Here is a 22,255-nt window from a genome sequence, read left to right as displayed (position 1 = left end):
AGCATTACAAAAGCAAAGAAAAGGTTTAGTTTCTTCAGAATGGAGACAAATCCAACTATGAACAGTTGAGCAAATGCCAAAAGATTAGAAAGAGACATACATCAATAAAGTCCAAACCCAAAAGGGACAGACAGCACCAAGGTTGATATCCAGCATCTAAATAAACTCAGAGTCAAAGTCATATTGCCCCAAAACAGATCCTGCAATCCACCATGTTTGTTTATGCCAACAATCAAGTGCACATCGATATTAATCCTATTTTTCTTTTTTGCACTTGGCGCCCAGTCTTCTGCCTTGCCAATTCATGTACTTTTCTAAATATCTAAATGTTATGCAAATCTGTCTCCTTCACGCTCAAAGTAAGTGTGTTCCAGATTTCAATCACGGGTTGGTAAATTCTTCCACGGACCCCTTCTACACCGCTTTGTCCATTACCTTAAACCCATTCCCTCCCAGTTTAATAAACCTTAACTATTGGCAAATGTTTCTTACTATTTAACCTATATATATGGCCCTTATGTTTGTGCACAACTAAATTAGGTAACCTCTCAGCCTCCTCTGTTACAAGCAAAACAAATTCAGCCTATCCCGTCTCTCTTCACAACCAAAACCCACCATCCTTGAAAACATCCAGGACCAGTTATCAAATAATGATGAGATGGAGTACAGGAAGGAGATTGAGAACCTCTCGCCCTGATGTCAAGACAACAACCTTTCTCTCAATGTCAGCAAGGCAAAGGACATAACGTTTCAGGAAGTGAAGCCGTATACATCCTCCAGTAAACATTGACAGTGCTGAAGAGATGGGTGAAAGGGTTCAAGATCCTTGGAGTAAATATCACCAGCTTATCACCAGGACTAGCCATATCGAAGCAATGGCCAAGAAAGCACAACTATGCCGCTCGGGGCTTCCTCAGAGGCTCAGGGAATTCTCCAATAAGTCTCACCAACATCAACAGATGCGCAATTGAAAGCATTTTATTGGGATGCATCACAGCATGATTTGGAATGGCTCGATCTGAGTGCAAGAAATTGCAGAGAATTGTGGATGCAGCCCAGACCATCACACAAACCAACCTCCCTTCCATTGACCATCTACACTTCACACTTTCTCAGCAAGACCATCAGCATAATCAAGGGAGTTCTCACTCCCTCTTCTCTCCTCTCCCCTTCCATCAGGCAAGAGATACAGAAGTGTGAAAACGTATAACCCCAGATTCAGGGACAATTTTTTCTCGGCTGTCATCATGCAACTGAACCATTCTATCAACAATTAGAGAGCAGTTTTGAGCTACTATCTGCCTCCAATGAGACCCTTGGACCATCATTAATTTGAACTTTACTGGATTTTATCTTGCTCTAAACGTTATTCCGTTTATCATGTACCTGTACAGTGGATGACTTAATTGTAATCATGTATACTCTTTCTGCTAATTGGTCAGCATGCACCAACATTTTTTTTTTTACTGTTCCTCGATACACTTGACAATAAACTAAACATTCAGGCAAATACCCTCTATTCCATTTCTCGTGCAAACACACTCGGTGATGCACAGTACTCCAAAACACCACACTGTATAAAGCTGCAACATTAATAATTTATGTCATTACACCAAAACATCTCTGCTCTTATATATTTTGTCCTAACTGAAGCTTGTACAATGTATGCCTTTCTTTTCCCCTGTATACCAATGGATACCTTGAGACTACCCTTCTATCGACAGCACAAATGTTCATGTCGTGCGGAAACTTATTCACCTTATCTCCTACATTCCAATCCAAATTACGAATGTATAACAAGGGTTGCAACACATGTCTCTGTGGTACACCAGATATCATAGTTTTCCCAATCACAAAAGCAACTCTCCACCTCCTACCTCTTTACTCCTACCAGGAAGACAATTCCCAATCCATATGCCAATATTCCGTGAATCCCATCAGCTCTGACCTATTGGACAAGTCTCCCATGTGGGAACTTGTCAAAGGTCTTACTGAAGTTGATGTATAGCCCTCAACTATATTTTGTTACAATTTTAACCAAATTGAAACCTCTCCCCTTTGATTAATCCTGCCTTTCCATTGCACCACCTGCAAATCTACCAATGCTAAAATCTGCCTACATAACATACTGTTTTCTCCATAAAGTTCAATTGGTTCAAAAAATATCTGATGCAACTCGATGCAGATGTCCTCCAAGAGTTTAAAAATCAAAGGTAATGACAAGATAACACAGTGTTCTGCAATCTGCAGAACTTTTCAAAATCTGGCAATCAATTACTTATTTTACTTCCAGTGCATATGTGGATAATACATATGAATAAAGAAAAATGAATCAAAGTTGAAATGCTCTGCGCATGAAAATAACATACCTTCAGCTCCACATCTGAAGATCATCAGTACTAAAAATAGTAACGAAACTGCTAGGCTGCTGCTGTAGGCCATGAGGAAAAAGCTACTGCAAAACAAGGATACAATTTAATCAGTGATTCTGGACAATTTCCTAAAAAAATAAGTTTTTAGTTTTAAATAGTGCATCAGTCTGGAGTATTTAACACACACTATCATACCATAAATGCAGGACTGCCAACATTGGGTGGGAGTTGAGAGTGAGAGATTGCGAGGGAGCATAGTGACCGAGGGGGGGGGGGAGAGTGTGACAGGGGGCTTTTCCATTTTTCAGCTTGAAATTGTGCAATCTGGTGCATGCTGTAGCGAGTCTTTTAACTTACACTTGAATGCAACATTTATGCTTCAAATTGGATTAGGTATGAATAATGTTAGGCTAAATTACATTCCTAATTACATTCCACAGTAGAGCCAGGCTCTGGTCAACAAGTGCAGCACATGAATGACCTAAGTATATTCATGTATGGAAATCAGATTATAATTCATGCTGTTATGCACATACACATATATAATATATATATTAAAATATATGTGTATATATACATAGAGAAGCAAAAACATAGAAACAAGGCAAGAGGAGTCAGACCTCCATCACTGTTCTGCACAAATAAATCAACCTTACTCTTTGACTATAGAAACAAGACGGAAATAATGGCACATATTCAACCGTATATGGTTCAATGAAATTAAGATATATGTAAAACATTTATATGGAAACAGGCCCTTCAGACCACCAAATCCACACAGACAAGCAATCTACCATACACCAGTTGTATCCTACATGCCAGGAACAATTTACAGAAGCCAATTAACCTACAAACCTGCACTTCTTTTGGATGTGGGAGAAACCAGTATATCCAGAGAAAGCCATGTGGTCATAAGGAGAATGTACAAATACTGTACAGACAGCACCCGTAGTCAGGATCTAATCTGGGTCTTTGGTGCTGCAAGGCATTAACTCTACTGCTGTGCCACCCCATTAAATTATTTTTTCTGTAATATATTTATTATGGTATCACGTCAATGAAGATGAACACGTGATTCTGATTTCTGCCCTTAGTTGGATAACACACATCTCCAGTCATTGTGCTTTATGGCTGGTTTTCAACCTCTTCAGTCTGAACGTCTTGACCCGAAACATCACCTATTCTTTCTCTCCAGAGATGCTGCCTGTCCTGCTGAGTTATTCCAGCTTTTAGTATCTATCTTCAGTTTAAACCACCATCTGCAGTTCCTTCCTACACTCTTTGTTAAGCAAAACAGGTCCTATTCTCATCATATTATTCACCTCAACTAAGTATTTTCTTCACCTCCGTTGCTGCAGAGAATACAATCCCAGTTATCAAATCTTCAAAGTGAATAAAAAATTCCAGCCCTGCCAATATGTTCATAAATCGCCCCTGGATCCTCTCCAGAGCAATTGCACCCTTTCTACGGTGTGACATAGTCTTACAGCATGGAAACAGCCCCTTCATCCCAACTTGTCCATGCAGATCAAGATGCCCCATCTAAACTAGTCCCATTCATCCGCATTTGGCCCATTTCCCTTTAAACCTTGTGTGTGTGCCAGTGTGTATGTAAGGGTGTGTGTTAAGTTGTGTGTGAGAGTGGGTCAGTGAAGCGGCGACAACACCCGGAGTGAGCAGAGACTTGGCGATGTCCGGGGAGAATTTCCCTCGCTCCCCCCCCTCCCCGGGAATGCGGGCCAGCCCAGGTGCTCCGTGTTCAGCTGGGGTCCGGAGGAGGTGAGGGTCACTGGCCCCGAGGTCGGGCATCGGAGAGGAGCCTTAGCTCGAGATTCATCCCCGCAGCTCCGGAGGCGGCACCGAAGCCCCCACTCACCCGGTCCGCTCCTGGCTCTGGGCTGAGGTTAAAACTCCATGCGGTGTGGACAGAGCGGCGACCGGACACAGAGCCACTGGAGGTGAGGGTGGGAGTTGTGAGCGGTGCCTCAGGAGGGGGTGCTTGGACCACCGCTGTGTCTCACGTACTCCCTGTGACTACATGGGTTTCCTCCGGATGCTGAGCTTTCCTCCCACACCCCAAAGACATGCAGGTTAACTTCAGACTCTCATGGTTTAGGAAAATAACGTACCCCCCCCACCTCCCATCCAGTTTAATGCTGCTCTTATTACACCATTAACTAGAGCCATTGTCACGCAGCATCAGAGACCCAGGTGCAATCCTAACCCAGGAGCTTGCATGTGTAGAGTTGCATGTCCAAACGAAATGCCGTTTCAGTTTCCATGCGACTGCTTGGGTTTTTTACCAGATGCTTTGATTTCGGCCCACATCCCAATGACATTCAACTAAGTAACTTGACTGGCCACCATAAAATGTCCCTGGTGCAGATGAATGGTAGAATCTGGGGAAGTCAAAGAGGATGTGGTGGGAATAAAAATGGGATGAATATAGGATTAGTGAAAAATGGGTGGTTGATGATTCTGAGACTCAGTGGGCTGCCAGATCGGCTTCCATACTGCTCAAATCAATAGAAGAATTGTCTTTCAGTAAATCATGAAATTGGAAGCCTGGTTTGCAGAATCAAACACCGTTGGGTTATGTAGGAAAAGAGGAGAGAGGCAAACAGTCACTAAATGTAAGAACAGCTTTCACATTATTTACATGATTTTGCAAAGGTAAGTTAGAAATATAGATTCTATTTAATTTATTATGATGAACAAGCCCGTTTGCAGACACATCTAACCTCCTACTTGATATCCAACTCACCACAAAGTTACGTGATAGAGCTCTGATGTAATAACATAAATTGCTGGAACTACTACGCAGGTCAGGCAGCATCTGCAGAGAGAAAAAGAATGACCACTTCAGTCTGGGAACACTTCATCAGATAATTTAAAAGGAAAGGCAAAACAAGTTTATATTAAGATAAACAAAATCGAAACCAATAAAAAAAATACTGATATGCACTAATGAGTGGGAGATATTGCAGGGTTGTCCAAAACTATAACTGAATAAATCTGGTAGAATAACTATGAAACAAGCAATTGCACTGTATCCTTTACGATGCAGCAGCGACAGCAGGAAAGGCAGTAGAGAACAAATTATTGATCAATGGAAATTAGATGGAGGAAAATAGTAAGGGAAGAAATACTGCACGGACAAAGAGAGTGAGGAACTGCATTAAAGTGAGCTGAGGACTTGATTTCCAGCAACATTGCAACCTAAGGTAGGCATGTTCCTAGGAGTAAATATCACCAGCAACTTGTCCTGGACTAGCCATATCAAAGCAATGGCCAAGAAAGCACACCTACTCCTCAACTTCCTGAGAAGGCTTTGGAAATAGGCATGTCCCCAATAACTCTCCCCAACGTCTACAGATGCGCCATAGAAAGCATTTTAGTGGGATGCATCGCAGCATGATTTGGGAACAGCTTGATCCAAGACCGCAAGAAATTGCAGAGAATTGTGGACGTAGCCCAGACCATCACACAAACCAACCTCCCTTCCATTGACTCCATCTACACTACTTTAGTAATAGCTTGGAAAAGAGCTTGTGATTAACTGCCCAGATGACTAATGCTCGCCGTGTGTTTACTGCTGAAATAAACAAATGTATAGTTTTTGTGTCAAGTATCCCAGCAAGCACTTTGGCGATCGTCATGTTACTCTTCTGCACTCCCTCCTTTTTGTCCTTCTCAAGACAATAACCATCAGCCATTTGACAGAGTTATTTAAAAATAGCCTCTTTCATTTCCGTCTTTGGAGTCAGTATTTTGTGCCATCATCGTGGCCAGGTCGTCGGTACAGCTACTACCCCAAGGCGGGCACAACAGCATTTTATGAGGGCTCGTGTCACATATAGGGCATATATTACCATGACGACCATGATGAGACCTTGCATCAGATTCTTTCCTATGTTTCCCATCCAACTTGTAGCCCACCCCCATAGCTACCAATGGCTATAGGAAGGGTCCTGGTGTAATTTTGCTGTTTCCTTCCGAATGTGTTCTGTTAGGTTAGTTATATTTTCGGAGCTGTCCGGGATATAGGTGCAACATTCAGCACCAATCATGGCACAGGGACTTCCCTTTTCAGCCTAGATAAAATCGAGGGATATTGGATTTTGCAGGCCAATAGTTCGGATGGCAACCATCTCTTCGGTCATTTTTTTCTAGTGTTTCTGCCGTGTCGTTGGCCACTTTTTCTAAGGCTGATGCCATCTGTCTCGCCATTTGACCAACATGGCCATCTCATAACTGGGGAAAAAGGATCACAAAGTAGTGCTGTACCTCAGTAATGGCCCCAAGCACTCTGGATCTGATGTTCACATCCGTGCCGGAAAGGTTTGGAGAATGGTAAATATATGGCACTGAACAGCCAGAGCTAGTCCACAAACAAAATAAGTTCCATTATAGGCTTTGGGAATTCACTTTGGGAATCCGGAGGACAATAAAGATTTTTGTATAGGTATCTCATGTACAGAGAGGTGTTGACATGTCGTTCAGCCTTAATCGGTACTAAAATCCAGAAACTACAAAGTCCCAAAATCACTTTGCTTTTCAAATTGAAGTGGTCGTCTGAGCCCTGGTTTTCTTGGGCTGGTGCCTTCTTGCAGTGTGACGCATGGATCCGTGTTGGCCTTTGTTTTAAAAGTCTTTACATACACATAGTGGCTGGGCTCCAGGCTTTGACACTTCTCTGCTACAGTATTGACCTGTGCTTCCTTGATCTAAGAATGAAAACTAGAAACACATTTGGTTAGAGCAATGCTGTAATTAAGCATATTTTCTCCATCTTACAAATTTGTGTAGCTGAAAAGGATGTTGTAAAAGGCAAATGCTGGGGTCGTCCCATGAGGACACAATCCCATTGTCCGATTGCTGGAAGAGCTAGTGATAATACTTCAACACATTTTGTTGCAAAGCTTGGCGAGTTTAGTTTTTAGCATTCCGTTGTATTGTACTAATAGTCAAAGTCAAAGTCAAAGTAAACTTTATTGTCAATTCAATTATGCAACAGTAGTTACACAGAGGATCGAAATTACGTTTCCCCACACTCCAAATGTGCAAGTAATATTAAAAACACAGACAACATACCAATAAAAGTAGACAATAGACATACATTATTTAAAATATTAAAATATGCACAGTATGCCGAAATGTAGCAAAAACTTTGAGGTATTTTAAAAAGGGTGCAACAATGAAAGGTGCAATATAGAAAAAGTGCAAATTTCGTACTGGAGACATTGAGCCAAAGTTATTTTCACAGTTTGTTTGTCTTTGTTTGGGTACTGTTCATGGAATTTTCTTAAGTGTGTTGAGTAGTCTGATGGCCTGAGGGAAGAAGCTGTTTTTAAATCTGGTGGTTTTGCTCCGCATGCTGCGGTAGCGCTTACCGGAAGGTAGGAGGGCGAACAGTTTGTGTGCTGGGTGAGTGGTGTCTTTGATAATATTGCTTGCTCACTTGCGACAGCGAGAAGGGTATAGGTCCTGGATTGCTGGTTGGGGTGATCTGGTGATCTTCTCTGTCTAATAGTCCTGCTGACTGGGGCTGGGAGGTGAAGTGAAAGTGCTGGTGGATCTGCAGCCCTTTGCACATTTCCTTTATAACTGATTTGGTGAAGTGGGATCCGTTATCACTAGACAGCTGGGACTTTCAGAGATGCAAAGTCCAAAAACTATATATTTAAGCAATATTATTCTGTGATCTTGAGAGTACATCATATTTTCTGTGGTATTCATAACACAACAATGATAAAAAATGATCTTTATTTTGATTGCACCTACTAACATGCATACATTATTATATTACAGTTAATAGGTACCGAGGGCATATTTTTGCTCCAATGCTCTCCATTCCCATTGCTTTTACATTGAAGTGATTGAAATCCAAGTGAAGTTTAAATGGCATCATAAACGTAAAACCTCCAGAATGGATGATATTTATTACGTGGTTGGTTGGGGTCAGTATCAGCACAATTACTATATTAAACTTTGAATCTTCAGATGTCCTGGTTCAAGTTAAAACTAAAGACTCTACATGTTCAATTAATAAAAACAACGAGATTGGGGACATTTCTATTCAAAAGGAGTTGGGGGGGGGGGGGGTTAGAAATAGTCTGTGAGCCCAAAAAAGTTTTTCAAAAAATTGGACTCAGACATTACAAATTTTATATGGGATTATAAATCCCATAGAATACAAATAGCACACCTTAATAAACGAAAAGAGCTGGGGGGGTCTAGCGCTCCCTAATTTTATGTATTATAATTGGGCAGTAAATATTAAAAATATGATTCACCTGCTGGACAATTCTGCACAGCAGGCGGACTGGATGGTAATGGAAAAAGGGGACTGCTCCCCGAGTAATATAGGAGCGACCATCCTCTCACCAATAAATTTGAATAATAAAAATTATAATAAAAATCCAATTATACATAACACAATAAGAACATGGAAACAAATAAAACAGAATTAAAAATTAAGAAACCTATCTCTTTTAATACCAATAGTCAATAATCCATCGTTTAAACCATCAATCATAGACAAATCATTTATACAATGGGAAAGAATGGGAATTAAAACGCTCGAAGATCTGTATGAATTGGGGAATTTACTATCATTTCAACAACTACAACTGAAATATAATTTGAAAAATAACCAATATTTTAAATATCTTCAAATTTGTGATTATCTGAAAAAAAACACACAAAAGACTATCATAATATGCCTTCCGACTTATTGGATGAAGCAATGAAGACCAAGGCGGAATCAGCTAATTTAATATCGTACCTATATAATATCATTTTAAACATAGAAATACCCACAACAGATGGAATTAGAAAAGATTGGGAACAAGAATTAGCTATAAAAATCTCAAAAGAGACCTGGGATAATCATTTACTACAGGTGCATAAATGTTCGATCAACGTACGACATACGCTCATCCAATTTAAAACATTACATAGATTATATTATTCAAAAACTAAATTAAATAAAATCTTCCCTAATGTTTCACCAATCTGTGATAAATGCCTGTGTCAAGAAGCTACCATAGCGCACTCTTTTGTTTTTTGTACAAAAATCAAAAAATTATGGTATGAAATATTTGATATTTTTTCAAAATTGATCAAAAATAAAACTGGTACCAGAACCAGAATGGATTATCTTCGGAATATCGGAAGGTAACCCTGAATTAAACGTGTTTCAGAAGAATTTATTTAATTACGGGCTAATAATGGGAAAAAAGCTTATACTTAAATTCTGGAAAAATGCGCCGACACCAACAATAAAAATGTGGATATCAAATATGTTTGAAACATTACATCTGGAAGAGATGAGATTCCTCCTAGCAGGTAAAGCAGACCAATTCCAAAAGACGTGGTCTATGTTTCTGGACCTATTACAAGTATGAGGTGCAATAGTAATTAAAAAAAAACAAATATATAAATAAGTGGTATCAGGACCTGGTAACGGGAGGTAAAACAACAAAAACAGACTTGGTTGGTAGTCCCCTTTCTGCGGAGTTTAATGTTATAATAGAGCGATTGTTTCTATTTTCTCTTTCTTTCTTTTCTAGGGTCTATTTTCTCACTTTACTTCCTTCTCTAACTTCTTTCCTAAGGGGCTTTCTTTTCCTTACACTCTTGCACTGCACGACTCTCTTGCACTTTCTTTACTTTCCTTACTTCTACATTTTTCTTAAAGCTCAAAAAAAATGAAGCGGTACAAAAAATGTATTAAGATATATGTGTTGTGTAGGATTGTAAGTTACCGTACTTCTAATAAAAATAAAAAAAAAAAAAAAAAAAAAAAAAAAAAAGAAATAGTCAGTGAGGTAAACAAACATAATAGTTGAGTGGTGAATGACAATAGTCAGATTAAGATTCAATCTTTATTGTCATTGTGCAGTGTACAGTACAGAGACAACGAAATGCAGTTAGCATCTCACCCAGAAGAGCGAACATAGAATAATGGAACAGCAAAATATATATATGTACATACATTAGCAATAGTGCAATTTTTTTCTGGGGGAAGGAGTGTCCGAGGGGGCGGTGAGTGGCAATCACCAAGGTGCAGAGTTAAGTTGTGTAACAGCCGCAGCTGTTCCTGAACCTGCTGGTCCAGCAACGGAGAGACCTGTAGCGCTTCCCGGATGGGAGGAGGGTAAACAGTCTGTGGTTGGGGTGAGAGCAGTCCTTGGCGATGCTGAGCGCCCTCCGCAGACAACGCTTGCTTTGGACAGACTCAATGGAGGGGAGTGAGGAACCGGTGATGCGTTGGGCAATTTTCACCACCCTCTGCAGTGCTTTCCGGTCGGAGACAAAGCAGTTGCCATACCATACTGTGATACAGTTGGTAAGGATGCTCTCGATGGTGCAGCGGTAGAAGTTCACCAGGATCTGAGGAGACAGATGGATCTTCTTTTGTCTCCTCAGGAAGAAGAGACACTGGTGAGCCTTCTTGACCAGTGTTGAGGTATTGTGGGTCCAAGAGAGATGTTGACCCCCAGAAACCTGAAGCTGGAAACACGTTCCACCTCCATCCCGTTAATATGGATGGGGGTGTGCGTGCCACCCCTAGACCTTCTGTAGTCCACAATGAGCTCCTTGGTCTTCTTGGAGTTAAGGGCCAGGTTGTTGTCAGCGCACCATGCTGCTAGGAGCTGGACCTCTTCCCTATAGGCCGACTCATCGTTGTAGCTAATGAGACCAATCACCGTTGCATCATCTGCATACTTGATGATGATGTTAGTACCATGTACAGGTGTGCAGTCGTAGGTGAAGAGGGAGTAGAGGAGGGGGCTCAGCACACAGCCCTGTGGAACGCCGGTGTTCAGGGTGAGGGTTGAAGAGGTGTGGTTGTCTGACCTAACATACTGGGGTCTGTTAGTTAGAAAGTCCAGTATCCAGTTGCAGAGGGAGGGGTCGATGCCTAGGTCGCAGAGTTTGGTGATCAGTTTTGAGGGGATAATGGTGTTAAATGCTGAGCTATGAGCAATGAACAGCATTCTCACGTAGGTGTCTCTGTTGTCGAGGTGGGAGAGGGCGGAGTGAAGTGCCGTTGAGATGGCATCCTCCGTACTCCTGTTCTTGCGGTAGGCGAACTGATAGGGGTCCAGTGTGGGAGGTAGGCAGCCTTTGATGTGTGCCAGGACAAGCCTCTCGAAGCACTTAATGATGATGGGAGTAAGTGCAACTGGGCGGAAGTCATTAAGGCTCGCCGCAGTGGAGTGTTTTGGCACCGGCACAATGGAGGTGGTTTTAAGGCACCTGGGGACAACTGCTTGGGCAAGTGACAGGTTGAAGATGTCAGTCCAGGCGTCTGTCAGCTGTGCAGCACAGGCCCCGAGGACACGCCCGGGGATGCCGTCAGGGCCAGCAGCCTTTCGTGCATTAATCCTGCTCAGTGCCACATAGGGGGTGAGTGTGAGGGGCTGGTGATCAGCAACGAGCACAGCCTTGATGGCCATCTCTTGTCCCTGTCAAAGCGGCCATAAAATTGGTTAAGCTCCTCAAGGAAGGAGGTGTCGCTGGATGTGGGGGTGGTGTTGGTGGATCTATAGTCCATGATGGCCTGGATGCCTTGCCACATGCATCGGGGGTCGGAATTGCTATTGAAGTGCTACCTTCCCAATATTTAACTGAAGGATATAATGGGTTATCTGGGCTGTATGTTGTGACAGACAGCCTGCCGCCTTGCATGTCATTTTAATATTTTTCTGGGGGAAGGAGTGTCCGGGGGGGGGGGGTGACTGGCAATCACCAAGGTGCAGAGTTAAGTTGTGTAACAGCCGCAGCTGTTCCTGAACCTGCTGGTCCAGCAACGGAGAGACCTGTAGCGCTTCCCGGATGGGAGGAGGGTAAACAGTCTGTGGTTGGGGTGAGAGCAGTCCTTGACGATGCTGTGCGCCCTTCGCAGACATCGCTTGCTCTGAACAGACTCAATGGAGGGGAGTGAGGAACCGGTGATGCGTTGAGCAGTTTTCACCACCCTCTGCAGTGCTTTCCGGTCGGAGACAAATCTCCCACCCCCCTGGGTATTCCGGATGAATAAATTAAGGTTTTGTCAACTAATTACAAATCAGGCTAATTACAAATCAATAACATTAGTCAACTCTGAAACATGAAGCGCTGAGCATTGGGATCCAGACATCAAGGACAACTGGCCTCAGTTCCCCGCTCACATCTGGCAGTGTTCTCCATCTGAACCAGGGGCCACGGACCGTTTTTGAAAGTAGGGAGGCTGAGCGATCACTGATCACTGGCCTTGGGGGTATCCGGTGATGGAGTGGAGCTACCGAGTGGGGAGAGGGTGTGGAAGGGGAGTTTCCCCCCTCCCAGGGTGGGGACCTTTTGAAATTTGATGTATTAAAATCATGTTTTAGTGTATTGTAGAAGTATGATTTCAACTTTTTGTATGAAGTATTTTTAAGAGGCAACTTTTTAAGGGGTAACTTTTTCCACACAAAGGGTGGTGGGTGTATGGAACAAGCTGCCAGAGGAGGTGGTTGAGGCAGGGACCATCCCACATTTAAGAAACAGTTAGACTGATACATGGATAGGGCAGCTTTGGAGGTATGGACCAAGAACAGGTAGCGTAGCTGGGACATGTTGGCGGGTGTGGGCAAGTTGTGCCGAAGGGCCTGTTTTCACACTGTATCACTCTATGACTACATTATACCTCCACCATGCATGAATGCTTCAAAATCACATGGTCGAGTTTTATTGCTATATACTCAAGCATAGAAACGTAGAAAATAGGTGGAGGAGGTGGCTGATCTGGCACTCTGGTGTCAGGCCAACAGCCTCCTCTTGAACATCAAAAAAACTAAGGAGCTGATCGTGGACTTAAGGAGGGCACATCATCCGAGGACGTACATACCATTGAGGATAAATGGGGATACTGTGGATAGGGTGAGCTGCTTTAAATACCTGGGAGTCCACATCTCTGAGGATATGACATGGACATCACACACCGCAGCACTCGTGAGTAAGGCAAGGCAGTGCCTTTACCACCTCAGGCAATTAAGGAAATTCAGAGTGTCTCCGAGGATCCTCCAGTGCTTCTACTCAGCGGCTATGGAAAGCACCTTGTCCGGAAATATTACAATCTGGTTTGGGAATTGCTTTGCCCAGGACAAGAAGGCTCTGCAGAGAGTAGTTTGTTCGGCCGAACGCACTATGGGAACTTCACTCGCCCCCTGCAGGAACTATACATCAGGAGGTGCAACTCCAGAGACAATAAAATCATGGGGAGACCCCTTCCACCCCTGCAACGGACTGTTCCAGCTGCTACGGTCAGGCAAACGCCTCCGTTGCCATGCTGTGAGAACAGAGAGGTTGAGAAGCTTCTTACCAGATGCCATTAGGACTGTAAACTCCTATCTCACCAGGGTCTAACTTTACTGTACCACTCTACTGCGTTTTTGTTTAATTGCTGTTTTTTTCCCTTTTTCCTTCCGCCCACAATATTTAATTTGAAAAAGAATATGTGATTCTGTTACATTCTGTTTGTAGTTTGTTTGTTTGTCTTTTTGCACAAAGTCATTTGCAAAGGCATTGCCACTTTTCATTTCACTGCACATCTCGTATGTGTATGTGACGAATAAACTTGACTTGACTTGAAATAGGCCATTCAGCCCTTCGAGCCAGCACTGCCATTCAATATGATCATGGCTGTTCATTTAAAATCAGTACCTCTTTCCTGTTTTTTTCCCCATATCCCTTGATTTCGTCAGCCCCAAGAACTAAATGTAACTCTCTCTTGAAAACATCCAGTGAATTAGCCTGCACTGCCTTGTGTGGCAGAAAATGCCACAGATTCACAACTCTCTGCGTGAAGAAAGTTTGTCCTCATCTCAGTCCTAACTGGCCTACCCTTTATTCTTAAACCGAGACCCCTGGTTCTGAACTCCCCCAACATCGGGAATATTGTTCCTGCAGTTACAGTAAGTGAAAATCTAGCAGGCAAGCAGGATGCTTTCTCCAACCACCCCCGTTTGAAGTCCACTATCTTCCATCGTTTCTACCCAGTGCTTGGTACTTACTTCCACAGCAGCCACTGGTTGTCCTCCAGGATGCACTGAGCCGCAGCCTGATCCATGCCGGTCACCTAGGCGAATTTGGCACAGAGACTCTCACGGCAGCGGCACAATGCTTCCGATGCCTCCAACTGCCCGTGACTCTTGCACTGAGGCTGCTCCATGGCTGGATCTGCAGTGAGCGACTGGCCAGCCCGGCAAACACTCGCCAGTCCCGCTCCCCGTCCGCACCTGTCCCCGCCGCTGCTTCTGCGTGCAACACCCGTGGCCCATGCAGTTGATATGAGTTTTGAAATTTTCGTTGATCACAGAATTTCTCACGGCAGAGCCTGAGAAATTTGTGATCAGCGTAAGAATTTGGCGAAATGCATGATTCTCACGCTCAATGCATGAGAGTTGGCAGCCCTGCATCTCTATCCCCCTCTCTTCTCCCCTCTTTCTCTCTCTTTCTCCCCCTCCCTTCTTCTCTCCACCTTTCCCTTCCTCCCACCTCACTCTCCCCCCCCCCCTCTCTCTCTCTCGTTCTCTCTCCTCTCATCCCCCTCTATCTCTCTCTCTCCCCCTCTGCCTGTCCCTCTCCTCTCACCCCCTCTCCCCCCCTCCCCTCCTGCTCTCTCACCCCTCCTGCTCTCTCACCCCTCTCACTCCCCCTCTCTCTTGCCCCCTCTCCTCTCTCTCTCCCCCCTCTTTCCCCTAACTCTCTCTCCCCTCTTTCGACTAACTCTCTCCCCCTCCCTCCCTCTCTATCTTCTCTCTCCCCCCTCTCTCTCTTTCTCCTCTGTCTATATCTCCTCTTTCTTTTTGCCCCCCTCTCTCTCTCGTTCCCCGTTCTCTCTTTCCCCCCCGTCTCCCTCTTCCCCCTCTCTCTTTTACCACCCCCCTCTTTCCCCCATCTCCTTCTCTCCTACCCTCTCTCCTTCCCCTCCACCCCCTCTCTCTCCTCTCTCTTCCTCTCCCCCCTCACTCTCCCATCAAACAGATGGTGATCAAGCAAATGTAGAATGGTTAACTGGAAGATGACAGCGAGCCATACAAACAGTAAAATTAATCAGGACAGGTAAACTAGTCGGAGAACTAGTGAGGGAGAGGGGAGCAAAGTGTCAGTTATTGTTCCATTCCCCTAACTAACACAAGCTTTTTAAGATATTACACCGAAACAATGCATTAGAATTTTCAGATAGCTTAATAACCAAATATGGCACCAGTGCCGTAACTAGCTGCACATATTCAATCTCTGCCCCTTGACTAGTTTCCTCAATGCCCAAGTTGTTTCGCACAATCCAGTTCTCATCAAGCTCCATTGTCACGAAGGTTCATCAAATTGTCCAAGATTCTTATCCTTGCCTCCAACAAACTTTGACAGCCACACCAGTGGAAGTCTATCTTCTGACATCTACCTGTCCCCGCTCCATTACGAATGAAGGCTGTATCCCTTTGTATGGAATATTCGCTCTAGCACCACTCCATAGGAGCATCAAAACCCTTCAGAAATTTCTGCAATCACAAACATTGTCTTTTGCCCTTCTCGTAACCCTGGCAGGCATTTATAAATGTCTGCAATGCAAACGGCTGTAATAATGTGAACTGTTAATTTATCTTGCGATGATTTACAATTGCTTTAAAAAAATATTAATATGTCACTAACAGCTACCTGTAAACCAAATCTCAGAAGTTCCAATGGAGTACCCAGTAGAAAAGCACATACATAAAAGGTTTAAAGTTCATCCAACTAAATTCTTCATGCAATTTTCGGCTGCAGTTTTGTTTGCCACTAAATATTCATGCAGAGAGTAAAAATCATATACATTTTCAGAAATAACCATAAACTTACCCATTAACTTGTTTTCATGTTAGAAATTTTACAAAAGTCTACATACATCATTCCATCGGAACATAGTTGACATTTTTTCACCTGAGGGAAGAAAAGGTAGATCAGAGATGCATTTCATCCTTCAATTCAGTTCAAGTTCAAGTTACATTTATTTTCACATGCACCAATTTGTGCATGTGACAATTAGATATGAAAGATGCCAGAAATATTAAAAATAATTAAGAGTTGAAAATACTTAACATAAATTTTGGATTAAAAATTTGACTTGTGTTGAATTATCTTTTGCATTACAGCGAGCGGCTCATACTAGAGCTCGGATGAAGCAAGGACATTCATAGTGAACCAAATTACTTCTTCACAATAATCAATAGTCAGGAACACTAACAGTAAATCATTCACAACAGCTTCAGCAATGTTTACAAGTGCTTGATTGGAGACATTTTAAACAATACGATTAAAAAAAGGAAAAACTGACAAAGTGGTAAACTTACTGCGTTCAATGCAAATTTACACAGAAAAATAGTTCAAGAAAGGCAAAGTTGCTCCGACAATAACATTAGTTAAGGAAAAAACAAATCTTTAGCAGAGAAAGATCAATCAGCATCTGCATATTTTGGGAGAGGGTTCAGGATATTAATTACCATTTGAGATTCCAAGCCCCAAGGCAGCTTCTTGTGTTTTGCTACTTTGCCTGGGCAGAGGAATTGTAGACCTAATTTCCTGGGGACTCTCTGATTTAACAAAAACAATCAAACAAGATTCAAGTACAACCAGAGGGAGCAATTTCAGAGGGAGGCCAAGCTTTCTCTTCAAAAACAATGGTACCCTTGTGGATCCCGCAACCCACAGAATGCATCGTTTAATCACGTTTTACTATTAGATTTTGAAATCTTAATATTGCACAAATCTATACAACTGATAATTTTCTGACATAACCACTTCCAGTAAGTGAAATGCATCGAGAGGCTAGTTATGGCGCTATCAACTAACTCCTGCCTCAGAAATTACCTAGATCCACTTCAATTTGCCTAATGCCATAACACGTCAATCGCAGATATCATCTCCCTGTAAAGACAAAAAGCTGGAGTAACTTAGCTGGTCAGACAGCATCTCTGGAGAAAAGGAATAGGTTCTTTTTCCTATACCTTTTCTCCAAAGATGCTGTCTGACCCACTGAGTTACTCCAGCTTTTTGTGTCTACCTTCGGTTTAAACCAGCATCTGCAGTGTCTTCCTATTCATCTCCTTGGATATAGGCAAAAATTGCTGGAGTAACTCAGTGGGACATGCAGCATCTCTGGATCGAAGGAATGGGTGACGTTTCTGGCTGAGACCCTTCTTCATCTCTCTGGCTCTACCCTCTGGACCATCTGGATAGCAGAAGTGCATACATCAGGCTGCTATTCATTAACTATTATTCCGTCAAACTCATGACCAGCTCAAAGACCTGGGCCTCCGTACCTCGCTTCGCAACTGGATCCAGACGTCATCGTCAGACCTCAGATACTGCAAATTGGTAACAACACGTCCTATTCTCGAAAAACATGAACACATGTTCACATCAAGGCAGCATGTTCAGCCTCCTGATCTACTTTATTTACACACATCCCCATGCGATTTCACTCAACGAGTGGTGGGGAGCTTCGACTTCACTGCCTCAGGGTATAAGTGAATCCAGCAGCCTTCACTGTATTTAATGAGCATTCTAAGAACACTTGAAGAGCCAGCACTTAAAAGATTGCAAACCAACAGCTAGGAGGGAAGCAACACCAAAGTCCACGCGTGGTTTGGATAGATAAAAAGGTGACTCTCTGTTCTGCAAATTTCCACAAATCTACAAAATAGGTAATGTTTCTTCAAATCTCTGACTCTGTTAGGTTTTTTATAATTTAGAGATACAGCATGGAAACTTGCCCATCCACCCATCAAGTCTGTGCCAGACAGCGATCACCCGTACACTAATTCTATACTACACACCAGGGACAATTTACAGAAGCCAATTAAACTACAAACTTACACGTCTTTGAAATTTGGGAGGAAACCGGAGCACCTAGAGAAAACTCATGCAGCATTTATGCAGTTGGGAGAGGGGAACGGAAGGGTTCTGCTTAGATTTATTTATTTATTTATTTATTATTTATTTCGAGCAGAATAAATGAATAAAAAGCAAGTGCGAAACAGCATACAAAAAACAAAACAAAAATATTTATAAAGTGTCATAAACAATATCTATAAATAAATGAAATCGTATGTGTCCAAAAAGGAGCAGGAAGAAGCCAAAGCTTATTAATTCCTACCTCTTATTCAACTGCTTGTAATTGTCTTATACAAATTTAGCAGCTATATGTACACCATAGGTACACCAGCCACTATATGTACACCAAATTATTTACATTTAAACACTAATCAAATATTTACAAAGCCATACAAAAAAGAAAAGAAAAAACCCTCATATACTATACAGTATCTTAGTCATATATACAACCCCACTCTATAATCACCCTTCCCAATACAATCAGTATAACAAATATCCCACTCACAATCACCTATCCTCATCCCAATATCCTTTTAAACAAGTGTTTTTGTCCATATTTTTAAACTGAATTATGCTTGTGCTAAGTTTTATCTCCTGTTCCAGACCATTCCACAAATTCACACCACAGATTGCTATGCACATACTTTTAAGAGTTGTTCTGACATTGAGTTTTTTTTAATTATGTTCCCCTCTCAAATTATACCCACCCTGTCTTTCCATAAACAGTTTTTGTATATTTCTTGGAATATACTTTTTTAAAATTAATTATGGTACCAAAAAGAGAAGAAAGGTTAGTCTTTAATTATTTTAGAGATACAGCATGGAAACAGGCCCATCGGCACACCGAGTCTGTGCTAAAGAGCGATCACCCATACACTAATTCTATAATACACACCAGGGACAATTTACAGAAGCCAATTAACCTACAAACCTGCACGTCTTTGGAACTTGGGAGGAAACAGGAGCACCCGGTGAACTCCTGCAGTCACAGGGAGAACTCCGTACATGCAGCACCCGTAGTCAGGATCGAACAGGTGCAGCAGGCAGTGAAGAAGGCGAATGGTATGTTAGCATTCATAGCAAAAGGATTTGAGTATAGGAGCAGGGAGGTTCTACTGCAGTTGTACAGGGTCTTAGTGAGACCACACCTGGAGTATTGCGTACAGTTTTGATCTCCTAGTCTGAGGAAAGACATTCTTGCCATAGAGGAAGTACAGAGAAGGTTCACCAGACTGATTCCTGGGATGTCAGGACTTTCATATGAAGAAAGACTGGATAGACTCGGGTTTGTACTCGCTAGAATTTAGAAGATTGAGGGGGGATCTTATAGAAACTTACAAAATTCTTAAGGGGTTGGACAGGCTAGATGCAGGAAGATTGTTCCCGATGTTGGGGAAGTCCAGAACAAGGGGTCACAGTTTAAGGATAAAGGGGAAATCTTTTAGGACCGAGATGAGGAAAACCTTTTTCACACAGAGAGTGGTGAATCTCTGGAATTCTCTCCCGCAGAAGGTAGTTGAGGCCACAGTTCATTGGCTATATTTAAGAGGTAGTTAGATGTGGCCCTTGTGGCTAAAGGGGTCAGGGGGTATGGAGAGAAGGCAGGTACAGGATACTGAGTTGGATGATCAGCCATGATCATATTGAATGGCGGTGCAGGCTCGAAGGGCCGAATGGCCTACTCCTGCACCTATTTTCTATGTTTCTATGCTTCTATGAACCCTGGTCTCTGGCGTTGTAAGGCAGCAACTCTATTGCTGCACCACTGACTTATCAGCACATTTCTGCAGCACTGTTTATGAGGCAGACTGGTGGCTGGGGATTAAAAGGAAGCAAGGTCAAATGGATAAAAGAAACGAAGAATTAAATGCAAATGAAGTAAAGAGAATTCCAGGTACTGCAAGAGAAACTTTAACTATGTCTAAATGAAAGCTTGGCAGAAGGAAAAAAGAACATGCAATATTTGAAGTCATTTCAGTCATTTGAAATCAAAAGGAAAGCACTATAACAAACAAAATAATTTCCAAGTTGAAAGAGAAAGGGCAGCATCAAACCAGCCACAAAGATCAAGCAATGGTTCAGATGACCTCTCACACCTGATACGTAATTGGGCATGGACGTTCAACTCTTTCCCATGAAAGGATATATAAAACAAATTCTCTTCCTCAATACATAATGATTTGTCCAACCTGCACTCTGCATCTAAAGCATGTCTATATTTTTTCTTTAGGATTTAATTTTAGATGGCAGCTTTGTTTGTTTTCAACTGGCATCAAAACATATGCAGAAAGAGGAATATACACATAATGGGCAAATGGAAACAGACTGCTCAGTGTCCTGCATACTTTTTATCCTTCAATCAACACAGTTAAAACAAATTACCTGGTCATTATATCAATGTTTGTGGACACTTTCTCTGCAGAATTGGCCAGTATGTTTTCTATAATACACCATAACCATGGTTGCGTGGGTTTTCCCAAAGATCTTCGGTTTCCTCCCACACTCCAAAGACGTACAGGTTTGTAGGTTCAATGGCTTGGTATAAATGTAAATTGTCCCAGGTGGCGTCAACAATGGCTGCTTCACCAACAGTCTGTCTGTCCCTTCCTTCTCTGTTGTTTTTTTAGTATGTGTTAAATGTGTGATTTTAAGTATTCTTTAGCTTGTTTTATGTGGGTGGTAGGGGAGAGAGTTGGGGGAAACCTTAAAAAAAATTGGTACACGTGACAATAAAAGACCTTTTACACCTTTGCGGATAGAGTTAATGTGCCGGGATCGCTGGTTGGTGCGGACTCAGTGGGCCGAAGGGCCTCTTTCCACTCTGTATCTGTAAAGTCAATAAAGTTCTTTTGATAACTGGCTTTTGATACCCCAAGGTTATGAATTGCAAAATAAATGTTTTTTTGTCTTTCTTCTCTAGATATAATCTCCCCGAGAACAAATAGCACAGGAAGATTTGATTGACGTTATCCCGATACTCCCCTCATCATTTGACAATTGCGGGTAAATTTAGCCAAGTTACTTGCCCTGATGACCTGTTTGCATTCACAGGAAGCTTCCCTCAAAGTGGCCCTTTTAACATGTATTTTTTGCTTTTATACTCATTTCCTCCTTTGTTTAAATAGCATGTATGCTGTTGGGAGGAGGGAAAGGTGGGTACTGCTTAGATTTTTTTTTTTAATTAATGATACCAAAAAGGGGAGAAATGTTATTATTCTTTTTCATGATATGTGGGAGTTGATGAAAGGCATTGGGGTTCATGGCAATCACATCTCCATGAAAGTAGTTTCAGCACATGGAACTTTGATTTAAGCCTTTGAGCTGAGATTGGAATTGGAAAACTACCTCTATACATTATTATAGGAGGTAGTCACACACCTTACTTTAAGTACTGTAGAAAGGGTTAATCAAGAGAGGCATTAATGACAATGAATGTGAACGGAATGGAGATTAAGAAAATAGTTCTACATCAGCCTCAGCACTTGCTCTTGTTCACAGGCACAAGGTTTATATAACCTGTATGAGTGAGAACAATGACCATAAGGTGGTTGACCAAATTGACCATAGTATCATGGTATGAATAGCTACTCAAGTTGAGGAGTGAAATGGCTTAGACTACAAGTAGGGGACAGTAAAGTTAGGGGGGTGCATGCCATCCTGTGCAGATAGCAGAATGAGTATACAAGGTTCTGTCGTCTGCTGGTGCCAAAATTAAGGACATCGCTTTGCGGCTGCGGAGGCACTTGAGAATTAAATATTTTGAGATACTTAACTTTTAGAAGAAATCAATGGAAAAGGAGGCAAGGGTTGCCCCGATCAAACAACAGAAGAAAAAGTAGAATCATCCTGGGAAAAGCTTTAAAATTAATCAACAAGAGGCAGAAACGCTCCCAGGAAAGGAAAGGTACTCACAAATACAAGGGCAGTATAGTCAATATCATAGGCTTAAATCTTAAACTAGCAAACCAAATTAACAGTAA

At 42.3% G+C, this 22,255-nt stretch overlaps 1 protein-coding gene across 2 annotated transcripts in view; it reads right to left on the bottom strand.

Moving 5' to 3' along the window:
* The window catches only part of reck (reversion-inducing-cysteine-rich protein with kazal motifs), a 120,934-nt gene extending 104,599 nt beyond the window's left edge, over positions 1-16,335 (bottom strand). The window contains exons 1-3 of one of the 2 annotated variants that reach the window (XM_055634621.1): positions 16,242-16,335; positions 5,137-5,208; positions 2,370-2,455 (exon numbers count right to left, since the gene is read on the bottom strand). In XM_055634621.1, the coding sequence (XP_055490596.1) occupies positions 2,370-2,442 (73 nt within the window). In that variant the 5' untranslated portion in view covers positions 2,443-2,455; positions 5,137-5,208; positions 16,242-16,335. The remainder of the gene's footprint in view (positions 1-2,369; positions 2,456-5,136; positions 5,209-16,241) is intronic. The other variant, XM_055634622.1, reaches the window with a different exon arrangement.
* Between the last annotated feature and the right edge of the window lie 5,920 nt (positions 16,336-22,255).

This window comes from Leucoraja erinacea, chromosome 4 (genome assembly GCF_028641065.1).
Source record: "Leucoraja erinacea ecotype New England chromosome 4, Leri_hhj_1, whole genome shotgun sequence".
Lineage (NCBI taxonomy): Eukaryota > Metazoa > Chordata > Chondrichthyes > Rajiformes > Rajidae > Leucoraja > Leucoraja erinaceus.
The sequence above is the reverse complement of the archived record's forward strand: the minus strand, read 5'-3'. Positions and strand labels throughout refer to the sequence as shown.